This window comes from Anabrus simplex, chromosome 3 (assembly GCF_040414725.1).
Source record: "Anabrus simplex isolate iqAnaSimp1 chromosome 3, ASM4041472v1, whole genome shotgun sequence".
Lineage (NCBI taxonomy): Eukaryota > Metazoa > Arthropoda > Insecta > Orthoptera > Tettigoniidae > Anabrus > Anabrus simplex.
Window position 1 is genome coordinate 109,385,524 of NC_090267.1, and position 13,064 is coordinate 109,398,587.

Here is a 13,064-nt window from a genome sequence, read left to right on the forward strand (position 1 = left end):
ATCGCACTGTCGGCAGCTCTGAAGATGGTTTTCCGTGGTTTCCCATTTTCACACCAGACAAATGGTGGGGCTGTACCTTAATTAAGGCCACGGCCACTTTCTTCCAACTCCTAGGCCTTTCCTATCCCGTTGTCGCCATAAGACCAATCTGTGTCGGTGCGACGTAAGGCCACTAGCAAAAAAATAACTAATAATAATGATAATAATAATAATAATAATAATAATAATAAACTGAAGTCATGAAAAGTGATTTACGTGGTCCATAGTTGGGAAAAATTATTGGCCACGATTATGAATGAATAATGTTACTGGTTTTACGGCGCCCTGACTACTTCTACAGTTTCCAGAGACGCCGAGGTGGTGGAAGTTTGTCCTGCGGAAATTCTTTTACGTGTCGCCGCCTCCCCCCACACCCCGCATCATCTCTTTATCACACCTTCTCAGCAACGGTCAGTGAGAGGGACCACGTGGCTTCACTCTTATCATATCTTACGCATTCCGCGTTAAACGTTATTTTATTATTTGCCTGACCATAACTGATTTAGGAATTCATTATTGAATTAGCTTGAGTAAGTGTACACAACGGGGTAATTTATTAAGACTAATCTTGATTTCAGGGAACGGCTGGTGCTAACAGTCGTGGAAAAGTACGCGATCGTCCTCAGGTGAAACAATTTATGGGCACAAATTATTGTTAGATTACCACCATAAGCCGTTAGCGATGGGTACCCAAAAATTCCCTAATGAACGGTTCCAACCCCGTTGTTGCCCAGGAGCTGCCAGCTGTCAGTAAGTACTCTGAGCTGTCAATGATTCTGTCAACTTACTATGAAGGCATTCAGAATCCTTTCGTCTTCTCTACTGTGATGTATGAATTCGGTTAAATACATTATCTTGTTTCCCGACAAAATTGTATTTAACTTATTCCAAATTTTATAGGGCGCAAGGCGGCGGAGAGTTGGCGTGGAATGACATTAGTAGACGAATAAGTTTGAATGGCGTTTATAAAAGTAGGAAAGATCACAATATGAAGATAAAGTTGGAATTCAAGAGGACAAACTGGGGCAAATATTCATTTATAAGAAAGGGAGTTAGGGATTGGAATAACTTACCAAGGGAGACGTTCAATAAATTTCCAATTTCTTTGAAATCATTTAGGAAAAGGCTAGGAAAGCAACAGATAGGGAATCTGCCACCTGGGCGACTGCCCTAAATGCAGATCAGTATTGATTGATTGATTGACAGACGGAGTTAATAGTCACTCTATTTTGTGTGTAGAGTGGTGAATATAAAAGTTTTCTAAGCAATGTGTAGACGATATTTATTTTCCGTCATACGTCCAAGTGTTCGGATTTTAGGGCTTAGTGCATGCATATTTCGAGAGTGTTTACATAATATAAATCTACGCCATATTTATTTCTATCGATATGTCCACAAGAAATTCATTCCTAAGAAGTGTATTTCCCTGTAAAAAAAAGAAGCAATTTCCACTGAGCTTCTCAATACATAAAATTGTTTACAGAACACTGACGTTTCTATATATTGTAGCGTTCGGATTGCCTAAACCGCGCAATCTTAGACAAGGTCTGTTTGGTTAGAATGTCTTCAGCACCTAAGAAACGCACAAAGTGTCAAACAGAGAGCTTAAACTCTTAGTATTCATGGCAAAACAGTAGTTACTGTTAGAAGCCGTGAGAATTCACCACAAATGGGTAATGTAACAACTAAACGCACGGTACTGTGTAAATTCTCATTAAGTCGGATTTATAACAAATTCTAGCTACTCTGAAAATAACTTAAAGACTGAATATAAATTATTTTCAGAATATGATACCACGAGAAATCTCATAACTTACTGTAAGATATGTGTGTGAGTACTAATGAAATGAAACTGTATAAATAAGAGACTGGAGAGAGATACACATTTCACTCCTACATCAACATGTAAGTTCAGAGTCAAGCACTGCAATTAAGTACGATTTTCTGTTGCACGGCAGGAGTATACCACAACACTTTTAAAAGCAGTTATTAAGTTGAATCTTCAACTGACAAACTCTGAATTTCTGATACAAGAAACAAAAATTGTTCAAGCATAATCAATTTAAATAGTTCTCTCATATGTAAGTACACATTTTAATCTGTTCATGCTTCACTCTATAATCGGTGGTAGACAGCAGTGATGTCATCTAAACACATCGCACAACGAAAAACATAACGATAGAAATGAACATTCCATTCACAACGAGACTGATTAAGGGGAAAGTCGACGAATCTGTGATCTAAAAGGTTAATCTCCAATTTTTTCACAGCAACTTACATAAATAAATGACGAATATCCATGTTGACTTAATTCGGCTTTAAAAGAGAAATCTATTCGTAATCGCAATCTCAGCCTCAAGGTCTATATAGAATCAACTAATATTAATAACTAATTTTAATCGGATTACTAACCCTCAAAGTACACATTTCTAATATGTCTGAAAAATTAATATTGCAATCCTTGGCGTAAGATCATAAATGACTGTCGTTGTACACAAATATATCATGGTCCTAGTGTTATCATTTAAATTATAATTAAATGTCGTACCTCAGACGGCAAAAGCGACCCAGGAAGTTAGCATTCGAAGTGTATTTCCCCTGCATTTCCATCCTACCTAGTCATGGGGCTGCTCCTCTAATACGAAACCAATAAGAAGCCAGACATAAAAAACTAGGAAGCAAACAAGCTTGCAATTTAATGTAACTATTGATATTGGACCCCCACATTTACGTACAATCAGAATCACAGGGACGAGACATTTCTTTTCAAACTTCAAATGTGCATTGGCTGGGATTCGAACCGTAACCAATGAGGTGAGAAGCTACAGATGATGTAGTGCTCAGGTAATACGCCCAGGGCAGTTTCCAAGCACTGGCTGTGTGATGGAAGGATCTTGCCAGGCTTCTGTAATAAATTATTGTACATATTTATAGTCGGTGTATATATCGTAGTGTGAATAATTGTATCTCAATTTCGAATAATGAGTACTCAGAAAGCTACCCCCAACAGACTAGCTGCAAATTTAACCCGTATTGTAAAGCGTTACTGAGTGGGTGCTCGCAAAAACGGGCTAACCAGCATTTAGGTAAAGTTGAGAAGAAAGGACTTTTGTGTATGGGCAAAAAATAAAAAAATAAAATGATTATTTTCTGTAAGTTATTATTGTAATAGAACCTGCTGTCTATCAATTTAACATAATTTTGATCATTAACTTGCAAATATTACATGGGACATATCCAATTGAAACATTAGGGCCTACATTACTCATAATTTAAAGCATTGAACAATGGTTCCTCTGTCGTCTCAGGGGAATTATTTTTGGTCAAATTCCCTATAAAACTGGTGGTATCGGGAAGGACCATACTCTAAGAGTTCTAACAAATCCTTTAACTTGGCTGCAGTTAAGGGTCTTTTGCCATTATCCTTTCTTGGCAGCACAATGTTGGCTAGAAATGGTGTATCTACTTTTGTTTTTCTTGAAATGTTCACTGCATCATATTCTTCGACGAACCCATAGGAATATTTAAAGAAATACTTAAAAGGTTCATCCCTTTTTTATTATTACCATAGATACTTAGTAAACCTTTTTGTTTACTATCGGGTACCATTCTTTTAGTGATTTTTCTAACAATGGATCAGTACTTGTAAACAAATCACTCGTCATTTTTGTTACATGGAATGGCTTTTTACCAAGTCCACCCACTCATCAGGCAGAAAAATGTAAGAAACAGCATGTCTCTGTTTTTTCTATTACACCGAAGTCCCCGTCACAAGGGAGGTAGGTATGGCGAGAAACTAAATACTTCTGCTCTATTTTATCAAACTTTCCGCACTGCACTAGATATGACCAATAACTCAGAAGATTTATGTTTTTAATTTGAGCAAAATTCATGTTTCAAAATAGCATAAACTTCAAAGTCCTCTCCTTAGTTAAATATGCCTCTCTGATGTTAGCCCATTTCAAAGAAGATAGTTCACACCTTCCCCCATAGAAAGCACAACATTACGCAATTTCTGCAAAAAATGATGGTTAGCCCGTTTTTGCGAACACCCACTCAATTATCGGAAGCTAGATACTGAAAAGATTTAAATACCGATACATCAAAAGACCTCATTATGTAGTATATCTTAAAACTGGAATGGAAAGTCAGGGTCTTCGTAGATATCAGTGTTACAATAAAAAAAAAATCATCGTACTGACTAGAAAGACAAACCCTCTTTTAGCAGTGCAGAGTAAAGTTTCAACAACCCCAAGTGAACTCCTGCCCCAATGGTAAATGCAACAATTCCCTTTTCCAAGCCCAGAATCCCAAGCCCAATAAAGAATACATTTATTCTTTCTGAGCTTCCTTTTTGCTCAAGTTGCTGTTATGACACGATAAACCCGTAAAATTGTATCAGAGCAAAACAACTGTAGTGTTAAAGAATAAAACGAATGATGAAGTAAGAAGAGCCTTCAACGTTTCCTGAGTAAAAATAACATCGCTGAATACTTCCCTATGATTGTTGTTCACAACCAACAACCCTGCCTTCGAGGTTAAATTAAACATTAAATATATATAATTAACATATATGAATAAAACATGTCATGAAGTCATCAATGAAATATTTTCGAAAGCGTAGTAAACATGGAAAACACTTCTTCAATGCGTTTGCTCGAACTGAACACATAATGGATGACTAGAATATCTTAGAGACTATTATCGAGTTAGCTATATGCAAATTTCTGTGAGGAAACACTATCTTAATGCTGTTACTGAGTCGATATAACTCGGATAGGAATTACGGCGACAATGGTATAGGTGAGGGCAAGAACAGGGAAAGAAGCGACTGTGGCCTTAATTAAGCTAAGTCTACAACGTAAAATTTGCCTTTTGTGAAAACAGAGAAAACCATCTTCAGAACTGCCGACGATGGGAAGTTGAATTAATTCCGACAGTTCTAGTATATTAATAGAAGATCTGCGATTACATAATCTTTTACAAATATGTCAAGCCATCTGTTGATCTCCCAACCTGAACTTCATAGATGAAGTAAAACCCATTCATGGTACGGAAACAGGTGGCCAAACTATTTCTTGCTGTCTTTTGTCCTGGACTATTTAAACATTTTAACTCGTATAGACTTCTTTGGAGAGACATGGGGAGAGACACGGCACAATTTTCTTTGTACTGGTAACAACCCCACCCAGTAAATTCAATGCATGTTAGATTTGCTCTAGTAGCACAAACATTTCTGAATGAATAGTTGAATTCCACCTTACCAATTAATATTTTCAGTACTATCAGTCAGTTACCAATAAAAGCTAGTGGTACCGAGACAACTTCCTTTCCTTTTCCTTTCTTCATTGTTAGTATATGAAGTTTAGAAGTTATGTTATGGTCTCACAACACGGTGACAAGGAACACCTGCTCACGAAGGATGTGAAGAGAAGTGCGCAATCTACAAAACAACCATCCCATACTATCGAGTAAAATATAAACCAATATTTATCGCAATCATGATTGACGCTAGAGGGGCGATATACTTGAGATTTACCTATTTCCGTAACATTTCGGCCTGACGCACGTTTTAATAAATGAAGCATATCTGTAAGCTGTATTTTTTTTTAAATATAAAGCTAATATAGAATTCACGACCATGATGGTCTACAAATGAAATTTAACGGACTTTATTGTATTGTTAAATATAATTTCGATGCCATGTAGTTTAATGTAGATTAATGACTTGTAATAGATTAACTGCACATGCCCCATTATTCCCTGTGCTTCTTGAAAAAATGAACTAATTGTTTGCAAGCTTTGTCAATTATAGGCCACCTCCAATTATGGGAAAATTAGAAAGAAGTTTATTCAAAATAAATGTTCAGAGAAGCTGTAACAAATATATCTCTGTAAATGACACACAGCTTCAAGCCTGTCAAAGGGGGCTTGTGTAATAAAAACATCGCAGTGGGGTGGAACTTAATGCATGATCCAAGCATTCTCCAGCGGAACTGAATCAGAACCGCGGGATAAACAAAATATACCAACATGAGGAGAATTTGAACTATAAACAATATCTTCAGCGGGTTAAAAGTGTCCAAGACCGACGGTTTAAAACTTACTTCATCTGAAAAGATAAGACATACGAATAACGCACACTACCAAAGTGTCATCCTGACTCAAACAAAGGGCTTTTTAGATACCATTCCTGCAGCTAACTACATGTCTCTTATCACAGCATTCGAACTGTAAGGGCGAGAGAAAATGATCTTAAATGTTGAGAGAGAGATAGTACAGAACCCCTACACGAAGGAATGAAATATAATTTATTAAAATTATGAAGAATAGAAGGTATGGTATCAGTTCACAACTTAATGAAGCTTATTGGAGGCTCACCATCCTGTACTGTCGTTATTTCTTTTTGAAGTGCATAATGACGTGTTTCTTCGGATGTAATGGTACAATTCAATATTATTTAGGATTAAGAAACGCCTCGTACTACAATACATGACTGAATGTCCCTCGTGAAATATGTCCAACCAATCGCCCTCGTTTCGATCTTCCTTCCCAAAAAAAGGAGCTAGGCCACTTAAGCCAAGAAATAAATTAATGGGCGGTGGTGGACGAAATTACTGTCTAAAGGTTCAAATTCTATCAAAATCTACCAATAGTATGCATGCCTAGTAACCCTTAATTGCCTTGTCCTCAGTCCACACAACTGAGTTGCGGCGTCGAAAATACAAGATAACACGAGTTACTAGAAATATGAAACGATGTATAGGCTACTTCATTTGGTTTGAGGTAACGCTCCGTGTTGCACTGTGCTACTCAATTCCTGCTACCGTTCAGCATCTCCGGAGTTCATATTGTTAAGCAGACGGCGAGAGAAAGGCCAGGTATAGGCTAACAAGTAATCAGCTTTCCAGAGGCACTTTCTATTGATTCAAATGTCTGCGAAAAATACCTTTAACGGACCAGGTTCGTTCTGCCACAGTGACCCAATGCTGAGTATTTGGTGGCAAAAGTAACCCGACAGTTTATGAATGTCTATAGCTTCGAGTGAATGGTACTTCTTCGGAAGGTTACAGACCTTCAGTGGAGCAAGTGCATCTTACTTTGGCGACTATAACACCATACACAAGTCATCTGTGGACAAGCCAAGGTAGGGGAGGGCACAATTTATTCTGCAAGCGTCGATGAAACCACTAGCATGCAGAGTATGTAACCTGCAAGGCAATTACACAACAAGAGTGAAGTGTGGGCTAAAAAGCACACTGTTTGCGGAGCGGCTCCTTAATAACGCACAATTTTACCCCTCGCATTTTCAGTAGTTTCGTGCAGAGAAATGCAATATGGGAAGGACCGTAGCATTTCTGCTAGAGCTTCAAAGTGAGTAAGAACGGTGTAACCACGAGTCTTCTAAGCTGAAGAAAGAAACGCTGACAGAAACTTCTGGCAAAGCCTAACATGGAGTGGCTGGCTGCAAACTGCATCTGTACTCCATCGTAGTGATTGGCGACATGTATAAACCTGCAGTGATAGGCCCTATGATCAATACTGATTCGCAGCTAAGGATTCAAGTGAGAGTGATAAGCTCTCGGATGATGAAAAAGAATCTCAAAAAGCTGGCAACATCTAAAACGATATGTCACAAGTTTGCAAAGTATTATCCATTTTAAAATATCGGAAAAAGAAGAAGCAACACTACTTCTATACAGTGTATCTGACTGACAGTTCTCTAAGCAAGTTAAGTGCAAAACTAACACAATGTAACAGGTAAAAGGAGCAGGGTGGGGAAATACGCTTCCTAAGCCAATAACTTGTGGCAGGATGCTCAGAGTTGTAGCACAAACCTAGTATCCCAAAGTATTATTTATAATACACTTATCTTTTCACTAATTAGCCGGCGTTTCTACTATAAGCAAATAAAAGATTTTCAAGACGCATTATACATCATATATTGAGAGAAAGAGAATAAAATGCCAAGTGGCATACTTGTTGTTCTTCTGGTCGGATATAGCGGTGATCAGTACAAACTCAGTAACATTTTGCTACTTTCGTACACCCATTACTTTATAATAGTTGTAAGCTTGCCTATGACAGCGAACCATTCGGATATGATTTGTGTGATGACTGATATATTCAGATTTAAAAGTGACATAGGGAAATTTAATACTAAATGTCATAAAATATATTGTGTTCCTCGAACGAAAACTTAACATTAAAAATTAAAAGCGGGGCCATATAATGAAAATTAATAGCTTATAACAATGACATATTTTAAGCTGAACGATGAGATAATCAGTCCCAATAGAAAGAAATACTATTATGAAAATATCGTACAGTTATTAAAATGTAACATAAAATCTTGTACTCGAGGAATTTCAGTACAGTTTTAGAATCACTATTGACTGTAACATTGCCCTCGTTTTGAAGTTTGGATGCTAGGAATAGAAATGTATATATAATATTAAGTAATTACGCCTTCAGTCAGCGAAGCTTGAAATGCGTTGTGTTCTCGAAGGGTAAACAATTACAGAAGTATATGAAAATTACTGCCAGCCAAAAGGAGACTTCCGTAAGTACATATTTGGTATTCGAGCTGCCTCATACACTTCCCATACGACAGCCGCCATCTTCTGATCCTCCTCCTTCTTGAATCTAGCAGGTTGGCTCTTCCGTGAAGTAGGACACGAACACCACGTCTCCACCCACGTTGATAAGGCACTGCCCCTGGAAGAAAAACAAACCGAACATTATTCATTTAATAACTACTGGGAGGTGCACCATGCAGACTGATATTTTTGTTTTTTAGTGGTTTAACGTCGCACTGGTGGTGGTGGTGATTATTGTTTTAAGAGAAAGTACAACTACGCAACGATCCTCTAAATAACACTAATAAGAGAGAATACATGAAAGGGATCTGACACTTCGAAAAATGAAGGTGTCGGCCAAAGTAAGACAAGGGCCACGAAGGGCGTTAAAATGAGGACTCCCTAGCCCTCCTAATACCGTCGGGGTCGAAAAATAACAGGAGTTGACCAAGGAGGGTCGAATAGGATAGATGAAAGTGAGGAGCCTGGCACAAGCAAGTGGAAGCAATGCAAGGATTCAGCTAAGGGCCCCGTGTTCGCCAACCAACGCTCCCAAACTAAGAGTCCCTGAGGCCCCTTTCAGTCGTCTCTTATGACAAGCAGGGAATACCGTGGGTGTTATTCTACCGCCCCCACCCACAGGGGGTTTAACGTTGCGTTAACACATCGAAGATTTTCGGCGACCCGCAAGGATGAGAAAGTAGCTGCCGTGGTCTTAATTAAAATGAAATGGTGTATGGCTTTTAGTGCCAGGAGTGTCCGAGAGCATGTTCCGCTCGCCAGGTGCATGTCTTTTCTTGACGCCCGTAGGGGAACTGCGCGTCGTGGTGAGGATGAAATGATGATGACGACACATACACCCAGCCCCCGTGCCAGCGGAATTAACCACTGACGGTTAAAATACCCGAACCTGTCGGGAATCGAACCTGGGACCCCTGTGATCAAAGGCCAGTGCACTAACCATTCAGCTATGGAGCCGGAAGTGGCCTTAATTAAGGTACAGCCCCACCATTTGCCTGGTGAGAAAATAGAAAACCACAGAAAATCATCTTCAGGGTTGCCAACGGTGGGATTCGAACCCACTACCTCCCGAATGCATGCTCACAGCTAAGTGATCTTAACCGCCCGGCTATCTCATCCGGTAAAATATCTTCGAAATCGAGATAGTCAATACAGGAAAAATATGGAAAGTATATGGAGGGGACTGTCGTTAATAAGGGCTAAAACAATCACATTTCCATCCCTCGTAACAATAATCAAAGGACAAAAAGTTTCCCTACCTCTACGGATAATGAGAGGAGTGGGAGTCGTGTGGCACCACTATAGGTTTCTCATTAAGGCGGCCAAAGTTCGAATCCCAAACAATATATGTGGATTTTTGAAACGAAAATCGCATCCCTATGGTTCGGATTCGAATTAAAACAACACTCGCTTTCACTTCTAAAGATGTTCGGTAAATAAAGATAGGAAAATGCGAAGAAATGAACCATTTCTTATCTCACTACTCTAATTCTCTCGGGGTTGGTAAATGCTGACCAAAAGAAACTAGACAGGGAAAATGATAAGATAAATCCGGCACAGGAAGGCGGACGCAATTTCGAACTCAGCTGGAGCCTCATGATTATCACAAATGTGTCGTGAGATGTAAGCCCTTGGGAAAAGGGGGAGTATATCATATTATTATTATTATTATTATTATTATTATAATGACGGTGACGACGTTTGAAGATGACAGCGACGGAGACAAGCAACTTATACCTGTTCTATAAAAAACATGAAATACAACTAACGAAACTTTTTCTTCTATCACAGACTCTAGAGAACTCGATTAAAGGTTCCGGTATACTTACTGTATGACTGCTGACAGATTGCGTAAGGCGAAGCGTACGAACTTAAAATGCTACTGGCTCTTAGACGCCATCACTACTGTCCAGCTAAAGGTCCATTACATAAGAGTCTGCCCGAAGTCAGAGGAAAATTTCCTCAGCTGCATTGGCCGACATCCGTAATCGACTTAAATTCTATTTTTCTAATTTTCTGTTCCTTGCTAGTGTTTCAAAGTCGCACCTATTCCGATACATTTTGCCGACTACAGGATAAGTAAGGGCCAGGACTGTGAAGGTAAGGTTTGAATTAAAGTACGGCCTCAGCACTTGCATGGTGTGAAAATTGAGAACCATGGAAAAATATCTTAAGGGCTACGATAGCGGGGTTCGAGCCAGCCATCCTCCTAATGCAAGCTAACAGCTACACGGCTCGAACCGTCCAGTCAATTCAATCGGTAAATTCTGGTACGAGTCAGAATCGAATTTCAAACCTCCCAAAATAAGGCCGGAGCCAGAGAACCAGCCATATATCAACACGTGTATATAATGGCATGTATATTTATTGGCGGAAATATCAAGATAATGTCGAAAATAGCACACTTAATTTCAATGAATTTTGTTAAAAATATACATTTTCAAATAATAATAATAATAATAATAATAATAATAATAATAATAATAATAATAATAGGAAGAAGAAGAAGATGACCTTAGTGGTGTCACAAGTTGGAAACGCAAAGCACTAGGTTCGGATCCCAACGACTTCGGGTGAAATTTCCAATTTGCTGGTGGTGATGATTGTTTTAATAGGAAATACAAAATCATAGTTCTCTTAGTCTAATTCTAAACATAAGAAAAAGATGAAGAGGTCACCAGACCCTTCAAAGAATTCGTCACAAAAAGTGAAATGTGGGAAAATGAGAGAATCTCAAGGCTTCGCAAACCTAATGTTGTCGGATTCGGAAGAGAACAGATGATGAAGGAAAGTCGGATATGTAGGAGGTGAGGGAAGACTTGTCTTCAAGCAGGGTACAAGAGCGTGGTTAGAGATCTGTGATTTATTTCACTCGAAAATTTCAGGGATTCTATCGTCCAGTCATTCATATCGTGTTTGACAAAATAACCAAAGATGTTAAATAGCAATTCTCCAAACGGAAACTTTGCCGCCAATTAGTTGGAACTTATATTAATCTTCTTTGCATTAATGTGTACGAAAGAAGACAACTGACAAATAAAATAAACGAGAAGCTGACTAATACTGGAAATGGCATCTAGTTAAGTGCATGACATTGAGAGCTTACGTGACGAAACTTTGTACAAAAGTTCAGTAAAAATTCCTTGCACTTATAAAAGTGGAGAGTAATACTATAACAGTATTACCGTTCGCTTACAAAGTGTAAAAGAAACATTCCATAAAAAAAAAAATTTACCAAACAGAGGATGTTCACCAAACAAGAAAAGCTAAGAATAATTTGTTAATTATCTACTAATGATAGAAAATTCCAATACTCAGCCACTAGCTTCATTTAGAAAGCAACAGCATTCAAAATTGTATTTCAAATGATGGACAGGATGGGTTAAGAGGAAGCGAAGAAGTGAATCAACTAAACGAGCGACTGACGAATCCATACAAAAGCACTGAAATTTCATGAATATCTGTTCAGAATAGCTAAAAAGTGATTGACAAAACAAATGATTAAAATACTGGAAAATGGACTTTACATTTCACATAACTGTTTTCAGACCAGAAAAGACTTCGACAGGGTTATTATTATTATTATTTTTTTTTTGGTATTTGCTTTATGTCGCACCGACAAAGATGTGTCTTACGGCGACGATGGGATAGGAAAGACCTACGAATTGGAAGGAAGCGGCCGTGGCCTTAATTAAGGTACAGCCCCGGCATTTGCCTGGTGTGAAAATGGGAAACAACGGAAAACCATCTTCAGGGCTGCCGACAGTGGGGCTCGAACCCACTATCTCCCGATTACTGGATACTGGCCGCACTTAAGCGACTGCAGCTATCGAGCTCGGTCGACAGGGTTAGATTAAAGCGGCGAGATATCTCAGATCGAGCGCGGTGCGGATTGCAAATTAACAACTTCAAGGGATTCCATAAAGAACACAAGCAGAACAGCAGATGACGGAGGAAAGAAGACAGGCTGCCAGAGAAAGAATACAGTGATTCTGGGATGAAAAAACAGGCTTCCTGAAATGTATTACCAGTTATTTGACGTGGTCTCTAATGGCTCCATACAAAATGAATAATAATAATAATAATAATAATAATAACAGAAGAAGAGAAGAATACCATATGTCAATTTTTGTATGTAGGTGCAGGATAAAGAAATATACGCAATAAAACACACTATGTTATTTTCGGTTTAGACAGTACCATATTTTTACAACTACAATGGTCCTATGGTTCCATGGTTCGTGGCGTGGTTTACTGTCGTCATTTCCTCGTTCGTGAACCACCAGCAATAGCTCAGAGGCCAAGTAAGTGGTCCTGAGAGTCGGGATACCAGTTGCTATGAAAGAGGCAAAGGCATCCCGCACATATTCTGAGCGATGGACCATCTCGAACATATTCTGTGTCATGGCCCTCCCTGTGCTCTGG

The 13,064-nt window shown here is 38.7% G+C and overlaps 1 protein-coding gene across 1 annotated transcript in view; it reads right to left on the minus strand.

The window, feature by feature from the left end:
• Window positions 1-8,622: 8,622 nt before the first annotated feature.
• Window positions 8,623-13,064, minus strand: part of LOC136866675 (C2 domain-containing protein 5) — a 559,159-nt gene continuing 554,717 nt past the window's right edge. Inside the window, exon 20 of the mRNA XM_068226804.1 lies at window positions 8,623-8,757. Coding sequence (XP_068082905.1) covers window positions 8,686-8,757 — 72 coding nt within the window. The 3' untranslated portion in view covers window positions 8,623-8,685. The remainder of the gene's footprint in view (window positions 8,758-13,064) is intronic.